This window comes from Salvelinus alpinus, chromosome 1, assembly GCF_045679555.1.
Source record: "Salvelinus alpinus chromosome 1, SLU_Salpinus.1, whole genome shotgun sequence".
Classification (NCBI taxonomy): Eukaryota; Metazoa; Chordata; class Actinopteri; order Salmoniformes; family Salmonidae; genus Salvelinus; species Salvelinus alpinus.
Genome location: NC_092086.1, coordinates 110,802,036 through 110,828,694, shown reverse-complemented (window position 1 = coordinate 110,828,694; position 26,659 = coordinate 110,802,036). Strand labels below are relative to the sequence as shown.

The window sequence follows — 26,659 nt, the reverse complement described above, 5'->3', positions numbered from 1 at the left end:
GATTGCTAGAAGTAGACAGCTAGAGGGAGATAGCTAGTTGGAAATAGAAAAAGAGAGATAGTGAATTCATTGACAGCTATGGGGATATAGCTAGAGGGTAATAGTAGGTTTATAAACAACTAGTGGCAGATAGTTACAGGGAGACAGTGGGTTTATGGACACCTAGAGGGTGATAGCTAGAGGGAAATAGCTAGAGTGAGATAGTGGCTGTATTGACAGCTGGAGGGAGATAGCTGGTCCCGTGTGGCTCAGTTGGTAGAGCATGGCGCTTGCAACGCCAGGGTTGTGGGTTCAATTCCCACGGGGGGACCAGGATGAATATGTATGAACTTTCCAATTTGTAAGTCGCTCTGGATAAGAGCGTCTGCTAAATGACATAAATGTAATAACGTAAATGTAATAGCTAGAGTTAGGTATCTACAGGGAGATAGCTAGAGGGACACATAGCCAGAGGGAGAAAGCTAGAGGGAGATATTGTTTTTTGACAGCTATAGGGAGATAGCTAGAGGAGATAGGGTGTTATTAACACCTAGAGTGAAATAGCTAGAGGGAGATTGTGGTTTTATTGACAACTAGATGCAGATAGTTAGAGGGAGATAGCTAGAGGGAGACAGTGTGTTTATTGACAGCTGAAGGGAGATAGTGGGTTTTTTGACAGCTATAAGGAGACATTGGGTTTATTGATAGCTATAGGGATATATTTAGAGATAGAAAGTGGGTTTATTGACAGCTAGAGGGAGATAGTGGGTTTATTGACAACTAGAGGTAGATTGCTAGACAGAGATAGTAGGTTTATTGACAGCTAGAGGGAGATAGTGGGTTTATTGACAGCTAGAGAGAGATAGTGGGTTTATTGACAGCTAGAGGGAGATAGTGGGTTTATTGACAGCTATAGGGAGATAGTTAAAGGGAGAAAGTGGGCTTATTGACAGCTAGAGTGAGATAGCTAGAGGGAGATAGCTAGGGGAGATAGTGTTTTATTGACAGATAAAGAGATATGGTGGGTTTATTTACAGCTATAGGGAGATAGCTAGAGGGAGATAGTGGGTTTATTGACAGCTAGAGTGAGATAGCTAGAGGGAGATAGCTAGGGGAGATAGTGTTTTATTGGCAGATAAAGAGATATGGTGGGTTTATTTACAGCTAGAGGGAGATAGCTAGAGGGAGATAGTGGGTATTTTGACAGCTAGAGGAAGATAGTGGGTTTATTGACAGCGAGATGGAGATAGTGGGTTTTGGACAGCTAGAGGGAGATAGTTGGTTTATTGACAACTATAGGTAGATTGCTAGTCAGAGATAGTGAGTTTATTGGCAGCTAGAGGGAGATAGTGGGTTTATTGACAGCTAGAGGGTGATAGCTAGAAGGAGGTAACTAGAGGGCGCTAGCTAGAGGTAGATAGTTGTTTGATTTACAGCTAGATGGAGATAGCTAGAGGGAGATAGTGGTTTATTAACAGCTAAAGGGAATCAGTGGTTTTATTGACAGCTACAGGAAGACTGGATTTATTGACAGGTGGAGGGAGATAGTGTGTGTATTGACAGCTAGAGGGAGATAGCTACAGGGAGATGGTGGATTTATTGACAGCTAGAAGGAGATGGGATAGTGGGTTTATTGACAGCCTGATGGAGTTAGCTAGAGGGAGATAGTGGGTATATTGACAGCTAAAAGGAGATAACTGGTGGGAGATAGTGGACAGTGGACAGCTACAGGGAGATAGCTAGAGGAAGAGAGTGGGTGTATTGACAGGTAGAGGGTGCTATATACAGGGAGATAGCTAGAGGGACACAACTAGAGGGAGATAGCTCGAGGGAGTTAGCCAGATGGCGATAGTTGGTTTATTGACAGCTTAAGGGAGATAGTGGATTTATTGGGAGCTAGAGGGAGACAGCTACAGGGAGATAGCTAGAGGGAGATTGTGGTTTTATTGACTGAATGATGGAGATAGCTAGAGGTAGATAGTGGTTTTATTGACAGCTAGAGAGATATAGCTAGAGGGAGATAGTGGGCTTATTGACAGCTGAAGGGAGATAGCTAGAGGGAGATAGTAGTTTTACTGTCAGCTAGCGGGAGATAGCTAGAGGGAGATCGTTGATTTATTGATAGCTAGAGGGCGATACAGTAGCTAGAGTGAGATAGCGAAGTGGAGATAGTGGGTTTATTGACAGCTAGCAGGAGCCAGTGGGTTTATTGACAGCTAGAGGGAGATGGCTAAATGGAGATGGTGGATTTATTGACAGCTAGAGGGAGATAGTGGGTTTATTGACAGCTAAAGAGAGATAAAGGGTTAATTGACAGCTGAAGGGAGATAGTGGATTTACTGACAGTGAGAGGGAGAACAAGGTTTTATTGACAGCTGAAGGGAGATAGTGGATTTATTGATAGTGAGAGGGATATAGCTATAGGGAGATAGTGGGTTTATTGCCAGCTAGAGGGAGATAGTGGGTTTATTGCCAGCTAGAGGGAGATAGTGGGTTTATTGACAGCTATAGGGAAATAGTGGGTTTATTGACAATTAGAGGGAGATAGTGGGATTATTGACAACTTGATGGAGATTGTTAGTGCGAGGTAGGTTCTGGCCTTTCTAGGGAGTTTTAGAGAGATAGTGGATTTATTGACAGCTAGGGGGAGATAGCTACAGGGAGATAGTGGGTTTATTGACAGCTTAAGGGAGATAGTGGATTTATTGGGAGCTAGAGGGAGACAGCTACAGGGAGATAGCTAGAGGGAGATTGTGGTTTTATTGACAGCTAGAGAGATATAGCTAGAGGGAGATAGTGGGCTTATTGACAGCTGAAGGGAGATAGCTAGAGGGAGATAATAGTTTTACTGTCAGCTAGTGGGAGATAGCTAGAGGGAGATCGTTGATTTATTGATAGCTAGAGGGCGATACAGTAGCTAGAGTGAGATAGCGAAGTGGAGATAGTGGGTGTAATGACAGCTAGAGGGAGTAAGTGGGTTTATTGACAGCTAGAGGGAGATATCTAGAGGTAGATAGTGGATTAATTGACCGCTAGATGGAGACGGTGGGTTTATTATCCCCTCAAGAAAAGAAAAATAATGTCCCGCGTCTGAATCTAGCTGATGATCCCTGTTGTAGGCTATCTATTGCTTATCTTCTCCAATGGTAATTTATTATCAAGCTTTAAGAGATTAGGATCGGTCCTAAGAGACTTAAGGTGTTGTATTATTTTGTGTAATAAGATCCATATTTTACTTTACAGATCTTCCTGAACAAACCCATTCGGAGTGGATGACAGTACTGTAGAATGGATGAAGGAACAGTCGAACAGGAAGGTTGTAGTTACTAGCTCTTGGTGGACAATATCTAAATGACAAGGGCTGGTGTCACCACAACCAGCTCCGGTCCACAGACCCGTGAAGTGCCCAGCCTCGACCCCAGCCTGCACCTCTCAGGGGCCTCCTACTGACCCAACCACAGCCTGCACCGACCTCTCAGGGGCCTCCTGCTGCCCCAACCCCAGAGGGATGAACTGTGTTGGTGTTGCGGGTGGGATCTGAATCCGACTCTCCCACGGGAGAAACCAACTTCTTTACCGTTAACCCAATAGGAAATTCCCTTTTGACTGAGAGCCTGACTCACGTTGGATACATCGGCGCTATGGAGGAAGATATACCACCCCTCTTAGAGCCAGACATCCTGACACCAGCCTGCCCCAGCCTTAGCCGCAGACGGATGTACAGGCTCTGTTCTACGGAGCCCATACCACCCCTCCCAGACACCCAGCCCAAACCTGCACTCACCTCCCAGGGCCCAGAGCCCCACTGCTGCCCAGGTCCTAGCCCCAGCCCTGGCCCCGGCTCCATGGAGCCCATATCGCCTAAGCCAAATACCCAGACAGAGAACAGCATCACTGACCCTGGCACACTTGTCTTAATCCACCCCCCACAGGGGCCCGTGGCCCCTCATCGCCCCTGCCCCAGTCACAAACGGACACATGGTGTTGGTATTGGTATCAGTGTTGGCCCTATGGAACCTATACCCCCTCACTCAAATACCCAGGCCAGTGTCACTGACCCTGACACACTTAACCTAATCCAGGAGACGCGACAGATGCGACAGATTACCCAAAAAAGTGACACAGTGGAGGGCAATGTGACTGACTGTCACTGTGACACACATGTCTTAATGCTAGTCACCCAGGATCCGGTGACAGGACTCTTACACCACCACCACCACCACCACCATGTTAGGACAGAGAAAGAGGACATGGCCCAGTCAGAGGGACTAGCACCAGGCTATCATGATGCTACACCACCACCTGTTGATGCTTATTGGGTCTTATGTGATAGCATCACTAGTGTGACACATGATGGGACAGAGGGAGCTAGTTTAAAGTCCTCAGAGGAAAACAATGACAGTCCTAATGAGTTGTGGCTGGACGCCTGCCAGTATCAGACCCTGGCAGCTGAGGATGGGGAGGGGAAAGAAGGGGCTATTTTGGGTGGGGACGAGTGGGGCCTTTATCCTATCAGAGGCAGCGGTGTCACAGAATGTCCGGGCAACACAAAGGAGTCGGGTTTCCTACTGGGAACGGACGCTGCTATTGGTCAGGGAGGCTGTGATTCGGACCAGTGGTTGTCTGTGCCACCTTTTGATAGGTCTGTGTCCACTGACAGCTGGTATAGCACGTTCTCCGACTGGGCTGTCATAGTTCCTGGAGGAGGACCGCGACCCGAAGACTTTACAGGAACAGCTGCACTCACACAGAAACAGGGACAGGCACAAGCATATCCACAGACACCCATGGCCATCCAACACCAGGCAGTGGAGCCGCGAGCCAGCACAGAGAGCCCCATCCACGCTGGGCCAGAAGAGCTACTGGAAGTGGGTAGCCTCCAGGACAGGGAAGGGGAAGGGGAAGACACACAGACAGAGGAGTCCCACAGCGGGTGTATATCATCAGCAGGGCAGGGAGATCAGGAGCCTGTTGGAGAGCTGGTGATCACTGAGGATGACTGCTCTGCCTATCCCACAGATAGCCACTCAACCCTGGGTTCATCGTCTGACACACTGGTCTTTCCCACCACCAAACTCTACGGGCTGGTGATCAATACGACAGAGGCGGTGCTGGCTCCTCCCCCCATATCCTTTTCCTCATCCGCCTCGGGTGCTGCTCCTGTGGGGAGAGATGTGTTGGAAATGGAAACAGACATTGATATTAGCCACAAGAGAGACAGTTATTTACTAGAGGACAGTGTTGGCAGATTTCAGAACCAGGTAAGATTTCAAGTTTATTATGTTATTTGATTTAGATACTGTAGTAGTTGATTAACAGCAGTGGATTTGTTTGTTTACAACTGCATGGTCGTGTAGTTAACTAAATATGTGGATATTTCTGTGAAATCATTTTATTTTTCGAGACGGGGAAAGTATGTTTTTTAGACTTACTAACCCAAGGACGCAACAGCGGCGTTGTACTGACACACACAAACACTTTCACTAGAGTTATGTCTTTCTGTCTGTCAGAAACTAACCCTGAGGCGACACTCACCTTTATCATGTACTAATAATAGTCCACAACATCAATTACACTGCAACCTGAAACATCATCACAACGTTCAGTATTCCATACCTTCACAGCCAGCCCAGCACCGAGAGAGAGAGAGAGAGAGAGAGAGAGAGAGAGAGAGAGAGAGAGAGAGAGAGAGAGCAGAGTATAGCAAAACTCTTATGTAGGGCAGAGCACTATTCTGTAGGGCAGAGCACTACTCTGTAGCCAGTGGCACGTAGTCCGACTGAGGACTGAAGGTGGTCTGAAACAGCCAAGCCACCCTGATCGCTACAGTATGTTGGTTTATTCACCCTGACTGAGTCAGATGTGGAAGGGTTGTTATGTAGTATCTGTTCCTTGATTTCTCATGTGGGAGCCTAGCTCTGGGCTAGCTCTGGGAGCCAAGCTCTGGGTTAGTTCTGGGAGGTTAGCTCTGGGCTAGCTCTGGGAGGTTAGCTCTGGGCTAGCTCTGGGAGGTTAGCTCTGGGCTAGCTCTGGGAGGTTAGCTCTGGGAGCCTAGCTCTGGGAGGTTAGCTCTGGGCTAGCTCTGGGAGGTTAGCTCTGGGAGGTTAGCTCTGGGCTAGCTCTGGGAGGTTAGCTCTGGGAGCCTAGCTCTGGGAGGTTAGCTCTGGGCTAGCTCTGGGAGGTTAGCTCTGGGCTAGCTCTGGGAGGTTAGCTCTGGGCTAGCTCTGGGAGGTTAGCTCTGGGCTAGCTCTGGGAGGTTAGCTCTGGGAGCCTAGCTCTGTGAGCCTAGCTCTGGGCTAGCTCTGGGAGCCTAGCTCTGGGAGCCTAGCTCTGGGAGGTTAGCTCTGGGCTAGCTCTGGGAGCCTAGCTCTGGGAGCCTAGCTCTGGGCTAGCTCTGGGAGGTTAGCTCTGGGCTAGCCCTGGGAGGTTAGCTCTGGGCTAGCTCTGGGAGCCTAGCTCTGGGCTAGCTCTGGGAGCCTAGCTCTGGGCTAGCTCTGGGAGGTTAGCTCAGGGCTCACTCTGGGAGGTTAGCTCTGGGCTAGCTCTGGGAGGTTAGCTCTGGGAGGATAGCTCTGGGAGGTTAGCTCTGGGCTAGCTCTGGGAGGATAGCTCTGGGCTAGCTCTGGGAGGTTAGCTCTGGGCTAGCTCTGGGAGGTTAGCTCTGGGAGGATAGCTCTGGGAGGTTAGCTCTGGGCTAGCTCTGGGAGGTTAGCTCTGGGAGGTTAGCTCTGGGAGGTTAGCTCTGGGCTAGCTCTGGGAGGTTAGCTCTGGGCTAGCTCTGGGAGGTTAGCTCTGGGAGCCTAGCTCTGGGAGCCTAGCTCTGGGAGGTTAGCTCTGGGCTAGCTCTTGGAGCCTAGCTCTGGGAGCCTAGCTCTGGGCTAGCTCTGGGAGGTTAGCTCTGGGCTAGCCCTGGGAGGTTAGCTATGGGCTAGCTCTGGGAGCCTAGCTCTGGGCTAGCTCTGGGAGCCCAGCTCTGGGCTAGCTCTGGGAGGTTAGCTCAGGGCTCACTCTGGGAGCCTAGCTCTGGGCTAGCTCTGGGAGGATAGCTCTGGGCTAGCTCTGGGAGCCAAGCTATGGGTTAGTTCTGGGAGGTTAGCTCTGGGCTAGCTCTGGGAGGTTAGCTCTGGGCTAGCTCTGGGAGGTTAGCTCTGGGCTAGCTCTGGGAGGTTAGCTCTGGGAGCCTAGCTCTGGGAGGTTAGCTCTGGGCTAGCTCTGGGAGGTTAGCTCTGGGAGGTTAGCTCTGGGCTAGCTCTGGGAGGTTAGCTCTGGGAGCCTAGCTCTGGGAGGTTAGCTCTGGGCTAGCTCTGGGAGGTTAGCTCTGGGCTAGCTCTGGGAGGTTAGCTCTGGGCTAGCTCTGGGAGGTTAGCTCTGGGCTAGCTCTGGGAGGTTAGCTCTGGGCTAGCTCTGGGAGGTTAGCTCTGGGAGCCTAGCTCTGTGAGCCTAGCTCTGGGCTAGCTCTGGGAGCCTAGCTCTGGGAGCCTAGCTCTGGGAGGTTAGCTCTGGGCTAGCTCTGGGAGCCTAGCTCTGGGAGCCTAGCTCTGGGCTAGCTCTGGGAGGTTAGCTCTGGGCTAGCCCTGGGAGGTTAGCTCTGGGCTCGCTCTGGGAGGTTAGCTCTGGGCTAGCTCTGGGAGCCTAGCTCTGGGCTAGCTCTGGGAGGTTAGCTCAGGGCTCACTCTGGGAGGTTAGCTCTGGGCTAGCTCTGGGAGGTTAGCTCTGGGAGGATAGCTCTGGGAGGTTAGCTCTGGGCTAGCTCTGGGAGGATAGCTCTGGGCTAGCTCTGGGAGGTTAGCTCTGGGCTAGCTCTGTGAGGTTAGCTCTGGGAGGATAGCTCTGGGAGGTTAGCTCTGGGCTAGCTCTGGGAGGTTAGCTCTGGGAGGTTAGCTCTGGGAGGTTAGCTCTGGGCTAGCTCTGGGAGGTTAGCTCTGGGCTAGCTCTGGGAGGTTAGCTCTGGGAGCCTAGCTCTGGGAGCCTAGCTCTGGGAGGTTGAGCTCTGGGCTAGCTCTGGGAGCCTAGCTCTGGGAGCCTAGCTCTGGGCTAGCTCTGGGAGGTTAGCTCTGGGCTAGCCCTGGGAGGTTAGCTATGGGCTAGCTCTGGGAGCCTAGCTCTGGGCTAGCTCTGGGAGCCCAGCTCTGGGCTAGCTCTGGGAGGTTAGCTCAGGGCTCACTCTGGGAGCCTAGCTCTGGGCTAGCTCTGGGAGGATAGCTCTGGGCTAGCTCTGGGAGGTTAGCTCTGGGCTAGCTCTGGGAGGTTAGCTCTGGGAGGATAGCTCTGGGAGGTTAGCTCTGGGCTAGCTCTGGGAGGTTAGCTCTGGGAGGTTAGCTCTGGGCTAGCTCTGGGAGGTTAGCTCTGGGCTAGCTCTGGGAGGTTAGCTCTGGGAGCCTAGCTCTGGGAGGTTAGCTCTGGGCTAGCTCTGGGAGGTTAGCTCTGGGCTAGCTCTGGGAGGTTAGCTCTGGGCTAGCTCTGGGAGGTTAGCTCTGGGCTAGCTCTGGGAGGTTAGCTCTGGGCTAGCTCTGGGAGGTTAGCTCTGGGAGCCTAGCTCTGGGAGGTTAGCTCTGGGCTAGCTCTGGGAGGTTAGCTCTGGGCTAGCTCTGGGAGGTTAGCTCTGGGCTAGCTCTGGGTGGTTAGCTCTGGGCTAGCTCTGGGAGGTTAGCTCTGGGCTAGCCCTGGGAGGTTAGCTCTGGGCTAGCTCTGGGAGCCTAGCTCTGGGCTAGCTCTGGGAGGTTAGCTCTGGGCTAGCTCTGGGAGCCTAGCTCTGGGAGGCTGCTGTGGGCTAGCTCTGGGAGCCTAGCTCTGGGAGCCTAGCTCTGGGCTAGCTCTGGGAGGTTAGCTCTGGGCTAGCCCTGGGAGGTTAGCTCTGGGCTCGCTCTGGGAGGTTAGCTCTGGGCTAGCTCTGGGAGCCTAGCTCTGGGCTAGCTCTGGGAGGTTAGCTCAGGGCTCACTCTGGGAGGTTAGCTCTGGGCTAGCTCTGGGAGGTTAGCTCTGGGAGGATAGCTCTGGGAGGTTAGCTCTGGGCTAGCTCTGGGAGGATAGCTCTGGGCTAGCTCTGGGAGGTTAGCTCTGGGCTAGCTCTGTGAGGTTAGCTCTGGGAGGATAGCTCTGGGAGGTTAGCTCTGGGCTAGCTCTGGGAGGTTAGCTCTGGGAGGTTAGCTCTGGGAGGTTAGCTCTGGGCTAGCTCTGGGAGGTTAGCTCTGGGCTAGCTCTGGGAGGTTAGCTCTGGGAGCCTAGCTCTGGGAGCCTAGCTCTGGGAGGTTAGCTCTGGGCTAGCTCTGGGAGCCTAGCTCTGGGAGCCTAGCTCTGGGCTAGCTCTGGGAGGTTAGCTCTGGGCTAGCCCTGGGAGGTTAGCTATGGGCTAGCTCTGGGAGCCTAGCTCTGGGCTAGCTCTGGGAGCCCAGCTCTGGGCTAGCTCTGGGAGCCTAGCTCTGGGCTAGCTCTGGGAGCCCAGCTCTGGGCTAGCTCTGGGAGGTTAGCTCAGGGCTCACTCTGGGAGCCTAGCTCTGGGCTAGCTCTGGGAGGATAGCTCTGGGCTAGCTCTGGGAGGTTAGCTCTGGGCTAGCTCTGGGAGCCAAGCTATGGGTTAGTTCTGGGAGGTTAGCTCTGGGCTAGCTCTGGGAGGTTAGCTCTGGGCTAGCTCTGGGAGGTTAGCTCTGGGCTAGCTCTGGGAGGTTAGCTCTGGGAGCCTAGCTCTGGGAGGTTAGCTCTGGGCTAGCTCTGGGAGGTTAGCTCTGGGAGGTTAGCTCTGGGCTAGCTCTGGGAGGTTAGCTCTGGGAGCCTAGCTCTGGGAGGTTAGCTCTGGGCTAGCTCTGGGAGGTTAGCTCTGGGCTAGCTCTGGGAGGTTAGCTCTGGGCTAGCTCTGGGAGGTTAGCTCTGGGCTAGCTCTGGGAGGTTAGCTCTGGGCTAGCTCTGTGAGCCTAGCTCTGGGAGCCTAGCTCTGGGAGGTTAGCTGTGGGCTAGCTCTGGGAGCCTAGCTCTGGGAGCCTAGCTCTGGGCTAGCTCTGGGAGGTTAGCTCTGGGCTAGCCCTGGGAGGTTAGCTCTGGGCTCGCTCTGGGAGGTTAGCTCTGGGCTAGCTCTGGGAGCCTAGCTCTGGGCTAGCTCTGGGAGGTTAGCTCAGGGCTCACTCTGGGAGGTTAGCTCTGGGCTAGCTCTGGGAGGTTAGCTCTGGGAGGATAGCTCTGGGAGGTTAGCTCTGGGCTAGCTCTGGGAGGATAGCTCTGGGCTAGCTCTGGGAGGTTAGCTCTGGGCTAGCTCTGTGAGGTTAGCTCTGGGAGGATAGCTCTGGGAGGTTAGCTCTGGGCTAGCTCTGGGAGGTTAGCTCTGGGAGGTTAGCTCTGGGAGGTTAGCTCTGGGCTAGCTCTGGGAGGTTAGCTCTGGGCTAGCTCTGGGAGGTTAGCTCTGGGAGCCTAGCTCTGGGAGCCTAGCTCTGGGAGGTTAGCTCTGGGCTAGCTCTGGGAGCCTAGCTCTGGGAGCCTAGCTCTGGGCTAGCTCTGGGAGGTTAGCTCTGGGCTAGCCCTGGGAGGTTAGCTATGGGCTAGCTCTGGGAGCCTAGCTCTGGGCTAGCTCTGGGAGCCCAGCTCTGGGCTAGCTCTGGGAGGTTAGCTCAGGGCTCACTCTGGGAGCCTAGCTCTGGGCTAGCTCTGGGAGGATAGCTCTGGGCTAGCTCTGGGAGGTTAGCTCTGGGCTAGCTCTGGGAGGTTAGCTCTGGGAGGATAGCTCTGGGAGGTTAGCTCTGGGCTAGCTCTGGGAGGTTAGCTCTGGGAGGTTAGCTCTGGGCTAGCTCTGGGAGGTTAGCTCTGGGCTAGCTCTGGGAGGTTAGCTCTGGGAGCCTAGCTCTGGGAGGTTAGCTCTGGGCTAGCTCTGGGAGGTTAGCTCTGGGCTAGCTCTGGGAGGTTAGCTCTGGGCTAGCTCTGGGAGGTTAGCTCTGGGCTAGCTCTGGGAGGTTAGCTCTGGGAGCCTAGCTCTGGGAGGTTAGCTCTGGGCTAGCTCTGGGAGGTTAGCTCTGGGCTAGCTCTGGGAGGTTAGCTCTGGGCTAGCTCTGGGTGGTTAGCTCTGGGCTAGCTCTGGGAGGTTAGCTCTGGGCTAGCCCTGGGAGGTTAGCTCTGGGCTAGCTCTGGGAGCCTAGCTCTGGGCTAGCTCTGGGAGGTTAGCTCTGGGCTAGCTCTGGGAGCCTAGCTCTGGGAGCCTAGCTCTGGGCTAGCTCTGGGAGGATAGCTCTCGGCTAGCTCTGGGAGCCTATCTCTGGGAGCCTACTGTAGCTCTGAGACTGACAGCTGGGTCTGGCCCTGTGAAGTGGTCTAAGGAAATGAGAGGCATAGAAAAACCTCAGAGAGACAGAACAGAAATGGCATCGCTAATTATAGTGGGTGTTTGATGATAATAGCACGCACCCCAGGATGGAAGCACAGCTAAGGAGTGTAACAAGACTCTCTTCCCCCCTACTCTCTCTCACACACAACACACAAACACACACACACACACACACACACACACACACACACACACACACACACACACACACACACACACACACACACACACCTTCAGAGCAGTCTAACAAAGCTCACTCACTGGGTTAAACGCCTGGGAGGATAAAGGGACACTTTGATTGGCTTAAACATTTTGAGTTGCACAGTTAATAGTGCACAGCCCATAACAGTGCTATAGACCAGACCACTCCCACATTTACAGTAGGTTATATGTAAGGCAGTTGACTCTAATCAACATAATGCAAGTTGTTATATAGCAAGATATGTTTACGACAATCTATGACAACAAATACATGAGAAATCAGTATGTTTTAGATAGGTGTCTTCGGGAACAATGTTTATCCTTCTTTATTGTCTAACCTGCTACTAACTTACGACTTATCTGAACATGTTATACTATTTAATGTCTTTTGAATCTTAGCCTATTGAACCTTTCAATATTAACCTGTGTAGTGGGCAGTAATATTTGATATACAGTATATTATATATACATTGCATGTGACTCGTAATAAGACGCAGCAATTAGCCTATTAAAATGTTTATCTGACTCCATCAAGATAAATAGCAATGTGCAAGAACACAGAAATAGGAATTGAAGAAAAATCTGAGAATGGAATTCTAAATACAGGTGTATTTAATAACTTTGTAAAATGAATGGATTCACATACAAGGCACGTAGCTTAAGTTACAAGATATTAACAAGCATTACAAGGCATTGCTAAGCATATACTATAGATCCTAAGGGTAACTTACAAGACAAAACATGAACAAAGAAATGCTTACTGGGCCAGAGGTCTAGAAGCCTAGAGGTCTAGAAGCCCAGAGTTCTAGAAGCCTAGAGATCTAGAAGCCTAGAGGTCTAGAAGCCCAGGGGTCTAGAAGCCTAGAGGTCTAGAAGCCCAGAGGTCTAGAAGCCCAGAGGTCTAGAAGCCTAGAGGTCTAGAAGCCCAGAGCTCTAGAAGCCCAGAGGTCTAGAGGTCTAGAAGCCCAGAGCTCTAGAAGCCTAGGAAATTAGAATTGATCATATAACCTTCCTCCATGGACTGGATACAGGATAAGAGAGAGAACAAGGACTGGATACATCCATATAGATAGCATCAGAGTTATCCTCAGTGAACAGTTACCACAGAGATCATACATCCATATAGATAACATCAGAGTTCACCCTGTCCAGATACAAGTTGGGTATTGTCCTTTGTGCTTTCCTTGTGTTCCTGGACCATTTGTCATGCAGCTCCAGGTGACAGAGAGCACATACATTAGGGCCGAGCCTACACCTTTGGTGACTATTGAACCATTTGAAACATTGTTTATTTCTCCCCATGTAGCACCTTAGAGATGCAGTGCGGAATGTGACAGAAAATAGTGTCTCCCAGCTGGGCGGCGTGTTCATTGAGGGGGAAGATGAAGAGAGACGTTATGGGTCGGTGAGCGTCTCCGGTTACCCGTCCAGTAACAAGACACATCAGGTGGAGCATCTGTGTGGCGACAAGAGACATCAACAGTCATTTAAGAAGTCTCAATGTACCACAGACTCTGACAGGAACACATACGTGATGGCACACAGAGACACACCGTCCCGAGGTACTAAGGCAGACATACATGTGTCCCCCAACACAGACAGGAAGGACCTCCAGGAGACAGAGGGGAAGAGGCCACAGTGGGGGAATCCACCATTTTTAATGCCTGTTATGCCTTTAGCTCCTCTGAGTCTCAGCGTGGGCCGATCTCTCTTTTGCCGGACGAACAGCGCTTTGGAAGGGGATGCCATCCAAGCCAGTCCTAAGAGCTCACTACTCAATGAACAGCAAGGTCAGAGTTGTGGGTTTATACAATCTAATGTGCCCCGACTGCCCGTTTTGCCCGCCTGTTTCCGAGGGAAGATTGATAAGAAGACACCTGTGGTAAACAAAGAGGAAAAACTGTTGTTGACGAACACAAAGAGGAATACAGGTTCTAGAGATACAACATCAGAGGACAAGGGTGGAAAGTTGACCATTTGCTCTGGTCGGAATCTGAACAGGGACTTTCCAGCATCGTCTTCGTCAAGTGAGGAATCAACAGCATCTTGGTCTCTTGACAGAAAGAAAAACAGCACAGTCCCACATGAGGTCAGCTCCCTCGGTAAAGAACTCTCCAACTATATCATTGTGACCGGTGATCACTTGATGATCTCAGAGAAGGAACGTGTTGCATACTTAACTCTAGACCAGGAGAACCCTCTAGACTCCAGAACGTCCTTGTTGAAACAAATACAATCAGACAGAAATAAAGAACCCAATCACTGTGTTACAGCAGACGTAAAGAAAGGCTCCAAGATGCCTCATAAAACCAGAACACACTCCAAGAAAGAGAAGCCAGCTGTGGTTCACCATCTGGCCCCACCAACCTCCAAAACACAACAGAACCTACCGCTCGGATCTTACATTAAATGTGATCCCCTAACAACACGCGAGGATGGCGACGATGGATCTGTGACTGTCAAAGAGACTATCGTCATAACAGAGAATGTTAACACCAAAGGCCACGCCCACGGGAAGAAGAAGAAACACTCTGGGAAACACTCCCAGAATGCAACAGTGAAGAGCGAGGGGGTAGAGCCCCTGGTTGAGGTGGAGAACAGGGCTAAACAGAAGACTGCTACCAATGGGAAAATAGACACCTTTGTTGCCAAATTTGGACCCAAGGCTGGGAAAACCAAAGATAAGACTACAGCAGCTCTGCCTTGTAAGAAGGACAGTGTTCATTCAGACAGCGCTCAGAAACAACCTGGTGTGAAATCTCTGGTTGACGCTTCTGTCATCAGCCAAGGTGCCACAGTGAGTGACCCTTCCTCCAAGGTGCCCCAGTCTACCATCCCCATTGGCCAGCAGCCCAATGATGATGTCATCAAGCGGCGCCGTCTGTCTGAGGACAAGTTTGGTAAACACGAACCCAAGGCTGCTGTTGAGACAACTCGTAGGAAGGCCTACAGCGATGTACTGAAACAGAGAACACATCATGCACCAAAAGAAGGTGGGAATGCACTGCAGTATACTCTACTATTACACCGACCTGGGTTCAGATGGTATTTGTTTTCTTTCAAATACGTAGAGCGTTTGATTGAGCCTACTTGGAGCGCCACATGGGCAGGATTTGCACTTGAAACAATTCCATTGGTTCGATTACGCAACTTATCTATTTGAAAGAAAACAATAAATCTATTTGAGCCCATGTCTAGTGTTATGATAACTACTCTAAAATTATTATTAACGATAATATACATTTTCTGTGTAATTCTTAGACACATGTGTGTATATTTTTTTCCAGTGCCCAGAGTGGTGCAGCGGATCCAGGCAGTGCCTGTCAGTGGCGATCCTCAGAGTCTCAGTCTAGGGTGTCAGTTCACGGCTGTCTTTACCGACTACACCGTCACCTGGACCAGAGAGGGGGCAGTGCTGGCTGAGATCAAGAGAAGGTACAAGTCCTGATTTGATTTGACAGTATATTACATTGTCCATGCCCTTAAATGTTCCTATGGGAGAGCTAGTTACCCTACCCCGTTACCATATTTCAGTGTTTCTCAAATATCTTATTGAATACTCCCAGACATTCCATTTATTTGATCTATTTCAGTACTTACAATAAATTCGGAAAGTATTCAGACCTCTTGACTTTTTCCACATTTTGTTACGTTACAGACTTATTCTAAAATGGATTAAACTGTTGTTGTTTTTCCCTCATCAATCTACACAAAATACCCCATAATGACTAAGCAAAACCTATTTTTTAGAAATGTTTGCTAAATGTTTGCCCAGCTCTGGGAGACATAAGTATTCAGACCCTTTACTTAGTACTTTGTTGAAGCACCTTTGGCAGCGATTACAGCCTTGAGTCTTCTTGGGTATGACACTACAAGCTTGTCAGGTTGGCTGGGGAGCCTCACTACACAGCTATTTTCAGGTCTCTCCAGAGATGTTTGATCGGGTTCAAGTCCAGGCTCTGGCTGGGCCAATCAAGGACATTCAGAGACCTGTCCTGAAGCCACTCCTTCGTTGTCTTGGCTGTGTGCTTAGGGTCATTGTCCTGTTGGAAGGTGAACCTTCGCCCCAGTCTGAGTTCCTGAGCGCTCTGGAGAAGGTTTTCATCAAGAATCTCGCTGTACTTTGCTCCGTTCAGCTTTCCCTGTATCCTGACTAGTCTCCCAGTCCCTGCCGCTGAAAAACATCCCCACAGCATGATGCTGCCACCACCACACTTCATCGTAGGGATGGTGCCAGGTTTCCTCCAGACATGACGCTTGGCATTCAGGCCAAAGAGTTCAATCTTGGTTTCTTCAGACCAGAGAATCTTCTTTCTCATGGTCTGTGAGTCCTTTAGGTGTCATTTTGCAAACTCCAAGTGGGCTGTCATGTGCCTTTCACTGAAGAGTGGCTTCCGTTTTGGTCACTCTACCATAAAGGCCTGATTGGTGGAGTGCTGCAGAGATGGTTGTCCTTCTGGAAGGTTCTCCCATCTCCACAGAAGAACTCTGGAGTTTTGTCAGAGTGACCATCGGGTTCTTGGTCACCTCCCTGACCAAGGCCCTTCTCCCCCAATTACTCAATTTGATGCGGGCGGCCAGCTCTAGGAAGAATCTTGGTGGTTCCAAACTTCTTCCATTTCAGAATGATGGAGGCCACTGTGTTCTTGGGGACCTTCAATGCAGCAGACCTTTTTTGGTACCCTTCCCCAGATCTGTGCCTTGACACAATCCTGTCTCGGAGCTCTACGGACAATTCCTTCAATCTCATGGCTTGGCTTTTGCTCTGACGTGCACTGTCAACTGTGAGACCTTATATGGACAGGTGTGTGCCTTTCCAAATCATGTCCAATCAATTGAATTTACCACAGGTTGACTCCAATCAAGTTGTAGAAACATCTCAAGGATGATCAATGGAAACAGGGCCTAAGCTCAATTTTTAATCTTATGTAAATAAGGTGTTTCTGTTTTTATTTTTAATACATTTGCAAAAGTTTCTAACTATGGGATATTGTGTGTAGATTGATGAATAAGAACATTCATTTAATCAATTTTAGAATAAGGCTGTAACGTAACAAAATGTGGAAAAGGGAAGGGGTCTGAATACTTTCCGAATGCACTGTACTAGCTACACCAGATCCAGCTAGGTACACCAATCCAACTAGCTACACCAGATCCAGCTAGGTACACCAATCCAGCTAGCTACACCTGATCCAGCTAGCTACACCTGATCCAACTAGCTACACCAGATCCAGCTAGGTACACCTGATCCAACTAGCTACTAGCTACACCTGATCCAACTAGCTACACCTGATGTAACTAGCTACACCTGATACAATTAGCTACACCTGATCCAACTAGCTACACCTGATCCAACTAGCTACACCTGATCCAGCTAGCTACACCTGATGTAACTAGCTACACCTGATCAAATTAGCTACACCTGATGCAACTAGCTACACCTGATCCAACTAGCTACACCTGATGTAACTAGCTACACCAGATCCAGCTATCTACACCTGATCCAACTAGCTACACCTGATCCAACTAGCTACACCTGATCCAATTAGCTACACCTGATGCAACTAGCTACACCTGATCCAACTAGCTACACCTGATCCAACTAGCTACACCTGATCCAATTAGCTACACCTGATGCAACTAGCTACACCTGATGCAACTAGCTACACCTGATCCAATTAGCTACAGCTGATGCAACTAGCTACACCTGATCCAACTAGCTACACCTGATGTAACTAGCTACACCTGATGCAACTAGCTACACCTGATCCAACTAGCTACACCTGATGCAACTAGCTACACCTGATGCAACTAGCTACACCTGATCCAACTAGCTACACCTGATGTAACTAGCTACACCAGATCCAGCTATCTACACCTGATCCAACTAGCTACACCTGATCCAACTAGCTACACCTGATCCAATTAGCTACACCTGATTCAACTAGCTACACCTGATCCAACTAGCTACACCTGATCCAATTAGCTACACCTGATGCAACTAGCTACACCTGATGCAACTAGCTACACCTGATCCAATTAGCTACAGCTGATGCAACTAGCTACACCTGATCCAACTAGCTACACCTGATGTAACTAGCTACACCTGATGCAACTAGCTACACCTGATCCAACTAGCTACACCTGATGCAACTAGCTACACCTGATCCAACTAGCTACACCTGATGCAACTAGCTCCACCTGATTGTAATGGTATAGATCACAGCTGAGGGTACTCCACGAGAGGTTTGGGAGACACGCCACTATTTGAAAGACCACTTGGTGTTGCTCTCTCTCAGTGTAAGTTACTGTAGCAATATATTTGGCAGATATTAACCCATCAATGTGTGATGATGATTCAGCCATGAGTGGGAGGAAGGTCCCGTTTTTATATAACGCTATGATTCAACTGTGCATCAGGTGCTATATCGTTGTTATTGTTCCAGAAATCTCCACTTAGTTGGAATACCGCCAGTCACGATTATTGTGTTAGATTATCTGTCTCTACTTACGTAATACAACTTTTAGAAATAACATTGTTGAAAAATGTCTAAAGAGTGAAAGTGAGTTAACACATATGTTGAGTCAGGTGTATGTTGAGTCAGGTTTATGCTGAGTCAGGTGTATGCTGAGTCATGTGTATGTTGAGTCAGGTGTATGCTGAGTCAGGTGTATGCTGAGTCAGGTGTATGCTGAGTCAGGTGTATGCTGAGTCAGGTGTATGCTGAGTCAGGTGTATGCTGAGTCAGGTGTATGTTGAGTCAGGTGTATGTTGAGTCAGGTGTATGCTGAGTCAGGTGTATGTTGAGTCAGGTGTATGCTGAGTCAGGTGTATGCTGAGTCAGGTGTATGCTGAGTCAGGTGTATGCTGAGTCAGGTGTATGTTTTGAACAGAGACCAAGAAATTAAAGGAATATAGCCTCCAGTTAGACTCTTATCACTCTCAATATAACACTTTCATTATTCATTAATGAATCAATGTTTTGTCAGCAAGCTGCCTTCTTCAGGGTAGTTTAATAGAGCAGGGGTTTCCAACCTTTTTTGATTAATGTACTACCAACTGAGTTTTGCTCTGCACAGAATACACCTGAAGCATTTTACCAGTGAGCCTATGGTCTCATAGTACCCCTGGTTGGGAAACACTGGAGAACAAGTATGAATAGATTATGTTAACTCAGAATAATGATTCAAGGTTTATTCTCTCCTTTCTGCTCTGTGTAGTGCTGGAGATGAGAGCAGAGTGTGCCTCACCATCACCAAGGCCTCCAATAAAGATCTGGGGAAGTACCGCTGTAGTCTCCTCTGTTCCCATGGCTCTGTCATCCTGGACTACCTCCTCACCTACGAGGGTAAGACACGTTAGACTACCTCCTCACCTACGAGGGTAAGACACGTTAGACTACCTCCTCACCTACGAGGGTAAGACACGTTACACTACCTCCTCACCTATGAGGGTAAGACATGTTAGACTACCTCCTCACCTACGAGGGTAAGACATGTTAGACTACCTCCTCACCTATGAGGGTAAGACATGTTAGACTACCTCCTCACCTACGAGGGTAAGACACGTTAGACTACCTCCTCACCTACGATGGTAAGACATGTTAGACTACCTCCTCACCTATGAGGGTAAGACATGTTAGACTACCTCCTCACCTATGAGGGTAAGACATGTTAGACTACCTCCTCACCTACGAGGGTAAGACATGTTAGACTACCTCCTCACCTACGAGGGTAAGACATGTTAGACTACCTCCTCACCTATGAGGGTAAGACACGTTACACTACCTCCTCACCTATGAGGGTAAGACACGTTAGACTACCTCCTCACCTACGAGGGTAAGACACGTTAGACTACCTCCTCACCTACGAGGGTAAGACACGTTACACTACCTCCTCACCTATGAGGGTAAGACATGTTAGACTACCTCCTCACCTACGAGGGTAAGACACGTTAGACTACCTCCTCACCTACGAGGGTAAGACATGTTAGACTACCTCCTCACCTATGAGGGTAAGACACGTTACACTACCTCCTCACCTATGAGGGTAAGACATGTTAGACTACCTCCTCACCTACGAGGGTAAGACACGTTAGACTACCTCCTCACCTATGAGGGTAAGACACGTTAGACTACCTCCTCACCTACGAGGGTAAGACACGTTAGACTACCTCCTCACCTACGAGGGTAAGACACGTTACACTACCTCCTCACCTATGAGGGTAAGACATGTTAGACTACCTCCTCACCTACGAGGGTAAGACACGTTAGACTACCTCCTCACCTACGAGGGTAAGACATGTTAGACTACCTCCTCACCTATGAGGGTAAGACATGTTAGACTACCTCCTCACCTATGAGGGTAAGACATGTTAGACTACCTCCTCACCTACGAGGGTAAGACATGTTAGACTACCTCCTCACCTACGAGGGTAAGACATGTTAGACTACCTCCTCACCTATGAGGGTAAGACACGTTACACTACCTCCTCACCTATGAGGGTAAGACACGTTAGACTACCTCTTCACCTACGAGGGTAAGACACGTTAGACTACCTCCTCACCTACGAGGGTAAGACACGTTACACTACCTCCTCACCTATGAGGGTAAGACATGTTAGACTACCTCCTCACCTACGAGGGTAAGACACGTTAGACTACCTCCTCACCTACGAGGGTAAGACATGTTAGACTACCTCCTCACCTATGAGGGTAAGACATGTTAGACTACCTCCTCACCTATGAGGGTAAGACATGTTAGACTACCTCCTCACCTACGAGGGTAAGACATGTTAGACTACCTCCTCACCTACGAGGGTAAGACATGTTAGACTACCTCCTCACCTATGAGGGTAAGACACGTTACACTACCTCCTCACCTATGAGGGTAAGACACGTTAGACTACCTCTTCACCTACGAGGGTAAGACACGTTACACTACCTCCTCACCTACGAGGGTAAGACACGTTACACTACCTCCTCACCTATGAGGGTAAGACACGTTACACTACCTCCTCACCTACGAGGGTAAGACACGTTACACTACCTCCTCACCTACGAGGGTAAGACACGTTACACTACCTCCTCACCTATGAGGGTAAGACACGTTACACTACCTCCTCACCTACGAGGGTAAGACACGTTACACTACCTCCTCACCTACGAGGGTAAGACACGTTACACTACCTCCTCACCTACGAGGGTAAGACACGTTACACTACCTCCTCACCTATGAGGGTAAGACATGTTAGACTACCTCCTCACCTACGAGGGTAAGACATGTTAGACTACCTCCTCACCTATGAGGGTAAGACATGTTAGACTACCTCCTCACCTACGAGGGTAAGACACGTTAGACTACCTCCTCACCTACGATGGTAAGACATGTTAGACTACCTCCTCACCTATGAGGGTAAGACATGTTAGACTACCTCCTCACCTATGAGGGTAAGACATGTTAGACTACCTCCTCACCTACGAGGGTAAGACATGTTAGACTACCTCCTCACCTACGAGGGTAAGACATGTTAGACTACCTCCTCACCTATGAGGGTAAGACACGTTACACTACCTCCTCACCTATGAGGGTAAGACACGTTAGACTACCTCCTCACCTACGAGGGTAAGACACGTTAGACTACCTCCTCACCTACGAGGGTAAGACACGTTACACTACCTCCTCACCTATGAGGGTAAGACATGTTAGACTACCTCCTCACCTACGAGGGTAAGACACGTTAGACTACCTCCTCACCTACGAGGGTAAGACATGTTAGACTACCTCCTCACCTATGAGGGTAAGACACGTTACACTACCTCCTCACCTATGAGGGTAAGACATGTTAGACTACCTCCTCACCTACGAGGGTAAGACACGTTAGACTACCTCCTCACCTATGAGGGTAAGACACGTTAGACTACCTCCTCACCTACGAGGGTAAGACACGTTAGACTACCTCCTCACCTACGAGGGTAAGACACGTTACACTACCTCCTCACCTATGAGGGTAAGACATGTTAGACTACCTCCTCACCTACGAGGGTAAGACACGTTAGACTACCTCCTCACCTACGAGGGTAAGACATGTTAGACTACCTCCTCACCTATGAGGGTAAGACATGTTAGACTACCTCCTCACCTATGAGGGTAAGACATGTTAGACTACCTCCTCACCTACGAGGGTAAGACATGTTAGACTACCTCCTCACCTACGAGGGTAAGACATGTTAGACTACCTCCTCACCTATGAGGGTAAGACACGTTACACTACCTCCTCACCTATGAGGGTAAGACACGTTAGACTACCTCTTCACCTACGAGGGTAAGACACGTTAGACTACCTCCTCACCTACGAGGGTAAGACACGTTACACTACCTCCTCACCTATGAGGGTAAGACATGTTAGACTACCTCCTCACCTACGAGGGTAAGACACGTTAGACTACCTCCTCACCTACGAGGGTAAGACATGTTAGACTACCTCCTCACCTATGAGGGTAAGACATGTTAGACTACCTCCTCACCTATGAGGGTAAGACATGTTAGACTACCTCCTCACCTACGAGGGTAAGACATGTTAGACTACCTCCTCACCTACGAGGGTAAGACATGTTAGACTACCTCCTCACCTATGAGGGTAAGACACGTTACACTACCTCCTCACCTATGAGGGTAAGACACGTTAGACTACCTCTTCACCTACGAGGGTAAGACACGTTACACTACCTCCTCACCTACGAGGGTAAGACACGTTACACTACCTCCTCACCTATGAGGGTAAGACACGTTACACTACCTCCTCACCTACGAGGGTAAGACACGTTACACTACCTCCTCACCTACGAGGGTAAGACACGTTACACTACCTCCTCACCTATGAGGGTAAGACACGTTACACTACCTCCTCACCTACGAGGGTAAGACACGTTACACTACCTCCTCACCTACGAGGGTAAGACACGTTACACTACCTCCTCACCTACGAGGGTAAGACACGTTACACTACCTCCTCACCTACGAGGGTAAGACACGTTACACTACCTCCTCACCTACGAGGGTAAGACACGTTACACTACCTCCTCACCTACGAGGGTAAGACACGTTACACTACCTCCTCACCTACGAGGGTAAGACACGTTAGACTACCTCTTCACCTACGAGGGTAAGACACGTTACACTACCTCCTCACCTACGAGGGTAAGACACGTTAGACTACCTCATCACCTACGAGGGTAAGACACGTAATACGTCACACTCACATCCAAGTTTAAAATTTCTGGTTTAATTTGCCATGTGCAATGAATATATTGGAAATCTTACTCAACAGGGCTCTCACAATAAAAACAGCAAAATTCAAACATAATTTGGAAGTTAACAGCCCCCACTGTTTCTGTCTGTCTCTTTCATAGTGCTGAGTGAGATTGTCATCCTGGCTCATCCCCAGAAAAACACCACAGGTGAGTAGTGATCTAATGTTGAATTTCAGTTTGATATACTGTATACATCTGAGACAAGGTGTTAGGTAATAAAAGTTCAGAGGTCATTCAAAGGTCATTCATTGTGGAAGCATCGAAATATGTTATGCTATGTTAAAGGCTCTTTCTGAATGACTGTATTCCTCTCTCTACCTCAGCTGCTCCCACTGAGCTAGTAGGCGAAGAGGAGGATGTGAAATGTTCCTGTCTGTTGTTCAAAGAGGACTTCCTGTCAGAGCAGTACTTTGATAAGAACCAGCCAGCCAGTCTGGTGACAGAGAAGGAACACTTTGGAGAGGGTATGCACAGAAGGGCCTTCCGGACCAGGCTCAAGGCCGGTATGGTGCCTGTCTTCACCCAGGGCCACCACTGTGTGCTCAAGGTACACAACGCTATCAGCTACGGGACCCAGAACAACGAGGAGTTGGTTCAGAAAAACTATAACCTGGCCGTGGAGGTGAGGGTTTATTTACCTTGATATCACCAGACACAGGGTCAGGGGTACGGTTAGGGTCAGAAAAACAGTTGCTCTCCCTATTTGACATTGTGTAATACTCTGACCCAGGGTTGAGGTCAGTTTCATTTCAATTCAGTCACTTCCTGAACCCTGTTGTACATATGTGTATTGTGTGATTCCAGGAGTGCCATGTTCAGAACACAGCCAGAGAGTACATCAAGGTCTGGACAGCCGTGGCCCAGACACAGGAAGCCTTCGGAGAAGTTCCAGAGTGAGTATGATGTCATCGCTGTCACATCATCATCTGGTGGGGTGTGGGCCTGCAAATCCCAGTGTCAATTCCTAGATGCCATCTCTTCTCCTGCCGTCCTTGTGTCCCACTCAATTTAACCCCTAAACCTCACTCCAGCTCACCTTGTGTTCCAATCTCTGTTACAGCAAAAACATGAAATCCTTTTTTCCCCAGTGAAATATGCAAAACAGTAACCTTCCTGTTTCTCCCCCCCCCCCCCCTTTCAGGATTATACCAATATACCTGGTCCACCGCCTGTCTAACGACATCCCGTATGCCACCCTGGAAGAGGAGCTGATGGGGGAGTTTGTCAAGTACTCTGTTCGGGACGGAAAGGAGATCAACCTAAAGAGGAATGACTCAGAGGCAGGACAGAAGTGTTGTACCTTCCAGCACTGGGTCTACCACAAGACTGAGGGTAACCTGCTCGTCACTGACATGCAAGGTAGGTTACTGCATCTGCACAGTGAGCCAAGGTCCAGTCTGGCTACTGTACTTAACAGCAGTGCAAAGAAAGTAGGAGATTAGAAATATAAATAATATATTTACTGTATAAGCACGTGTGACAACTGCTGCTACAAAAAGGGCTTTATAAATAACTTGAATAACTGATTGATTGATTGATTTCTCTCGTTTCATTGTAGGAGTTGGCATGAGATTGACAGATGTTGGAATAGCCACGTGTAAGAAAGGGTGAGTACTGAAAAATAAATACAATACAAAACCTGATGGATTAAATCAAAACGATACAAACACTGTTTTCACCTGTGTGTATTGTACATTACGCCTCACAAACCACATGCAATGTCTCGTTTTTTGTTGTTGTTTGTTCTCTAGATACAAGGGGTTCAAGGGGAACTGTGCCACGTCATTCATTGATCAGTTCAAAGCCTTGCATCTGTGCAACAAGTACTGTGAGATCCTTGGACTCAAGTCTTTACAGCCAAAACCCAAAAAGAGTGTGGTTCCTAAACCCAAGCCAACTCAACCTGCCACAAAGACTAAAAAGACTATCGGACCCACCCTGAAGAGCAAATCCTGATAGGAGGAGGGCCTTTACATTTTAATATTGTCTCATTCAGATAAGAATCTATTTTTACAAGAGAGACCTGATAGTAGACCTAACAGATTTGATACTGGGGAATATCGCCCAATGAATAAACCTGATCTACAATACACTAGAGCGCTACCCGGACACGGGGGGGTTGTCTATCTGGTGTAGAAAGAGACTGTTGGGTCAAAGGTAGTACGGCTGTATGAATAAATGTACTGAAGATGTGTTGTAGACGTCTGCCAGTACTCTTCAGTCAATCTACCTGGAGAGGATCTGCTGCTGTCAACCATGAAGGGCTTGTCTCATTCACTTGAATAGGTTCTCCCATGTATTTCTCACGCTGTGATGAAGCTGTGATGATTAGAACGAAGAGGTAGTATAATCAGAGATAATACGTTTCTACCATCTCTGGTAGTGTTTCTGTCTTTGATGAGGTAGCATAGCTACAGGCTATGTTGTTTCTTCTGTGTTTTGTTAGTTTTCTTTTAGTGTATTTTATTTTTTTGTACTTTTTGTGGACACATTTAAACATTTGTTTTAAGAAAATGTGTAAAACATAATTATTGTGTAAGAACATAGACAATGCAAGAAAATTATATAAATCATAGGACTACAATTTTATGCATTTTCTATGATGTACATGAGTGAAAATCTATATTTATATTTTCTTTTTGATTTTTGATGCGTTTCTTTTTGATTTTGTCTTTTGTTGTTGTAAGGTAACTAGAGGTTGCCAATAGATGTACTTTGAAATGATGTATAACAGATATTTAAGATGTACAGTATCAAACTGAAAAATATATGATGGTACGGTAATGGTACATGTATGGTACTGCAAATAGCAGCGATATGGTAGTAGCCTGCAGCACAGATACAGTGACAGAATAATGAAGGACCAGTCAGAGTGAGAGTACACTACTTCGCCCCCTGAGATCTCCTCCTCTTGACATCCCAAGCCAGCTGTCTGATGTGCTTGGCCCGGACAGAATGCCTCCAGCTACGCTACCCCTGCAGTCTGCCTCAGAGATGAAACGACTCAATATCGCCATCTGCTGGCTTTTTGGACTACCTCAGCGCTAGGCTACAGTAAACAATGTCCGCCATGTCTGAGTAATCGTCCAGCTGATATATTCATTCATACTGTCTCTCCGATTCAATACAAAACAAATGATCCATATCACCATATGGATATTAGGTTATATGTAATCGGATATTGCCTTTTCCATTAGTGTAATACTTCTCTGGAGCCTTGCTTGATGTTTGATAAGTTAGATATTATCGTGTGATGTCGGTGGTGCAGCACACTCAAGTGAATGTAACTCATGTAAGGCCCCGATACCGATTTATAATTGTATGTTTTTTCTAAACACTTCTCAGTATTTGGTATTCAGAATTAACTTATTCAGTTGCCTCTGCCGGTGTGGCTACCTTGTACCAGTTGCCTCTGCCGGTGTGGCTACCTTGCGCGCTCTGAATAAATGTCATTCATCCACTGAAAACACTCCCACTTGCTGGCACAACAGATTTTCTCGTGAACTTTTATTCAATGGGGTTTTCAGTACATGTATCTTAAACCATCCCTTTAAATACAGAATATACTGTAGGAATCAATGAAAGACAGCCATCTATGCATATTTGTTTCTGTTTCAGCACCAACTGGTAGATTTAAAAATACTTTGATCTTGTAGATTATTTAGGCACATGTGGCGGTTAGGAACTAGCCTATGTATGAATAAAATAAACAGTTAGGAGAGCCTTTATGCGCAGAATATATTGATGAATAAAAAATACAGTGGTTTGATTCATCCTGAAAGTTGTCATAGTCAAGTTCACAATAAGGGTTGAACAATAAAATCCAGCCTAATTCTCACTAATCATCAACGGTCCAGTCATGTTG

The 26,659-nt window shown here is 48.5% G+C and overlaps 1 protein-coding gene and 1 non-coding gene across 2 annotated transcripts; both read left to right on the top strand.

The window, feature by feature from the left end:
• The first annotated feature begins 235 nt into the window (after positions 1–235).
• trnaa-ugc (transfer RNA alanine (anticodon UGC)) lies at positions 236–312 on the top strand. Its single transcript has one exon. It is a non-coding gene; the product is annotated as a tRNA-Ala (tRNA).
• Positions 313–4,148: 3,836 nt separating this feature from the next.
• alpk2 (alpha-kinase 2) lies at positions 4,149–26,269 on the top strand. Its single transcript, XM_071389041.1, has 10 exons — positions 4,149–5,240; positions 12,789–14,475; positions 14,770–14,917; positions 18,704–18,831; positions 22,894–22,941; positions 23,118–23,416; positions 23,599–23,687; positions 23,936–24,153; positions 24,353–24,401; positions 24,546–26,269. Exons 1-10 carry the CDS (start codon positions 4,149–4,151, stop codon positions 24,748–24,750), a joined length of 3,963 nt encoding a protein of 1,320 aa, XP_071245142.1. The 3' UTR covers positions 24,751–26,269.
• The last annotated feature ends 390 nt before the right edge of the window (positions 26,270–26,659 follow it).

Excerpts from the sequence above, each read along its gene's own strand:
- alpk2 (XM_071389041.1), top strand. The coding sequence starts at position 4,149 with ATGCTAGTCACCCAGGATCCGGTGACAGGACTCTTACACCACCACCAC. Across the intron at positions 18,832-22,893 it reads CTACCTCCTCACCTACGAGG|TGCTGAGTGAGATTGTCATC; the intron begins GTAAGACACGTT and ends TCTCTTTCATAG. Across the intron at positions 23,417-23,598 it reads ACTATAACCTGGCCGTGGAG|GAGTGCCATGTTCAGAACAC; the intron begins GTGAGGGTTTAT and ends GTGTGATTCCAG.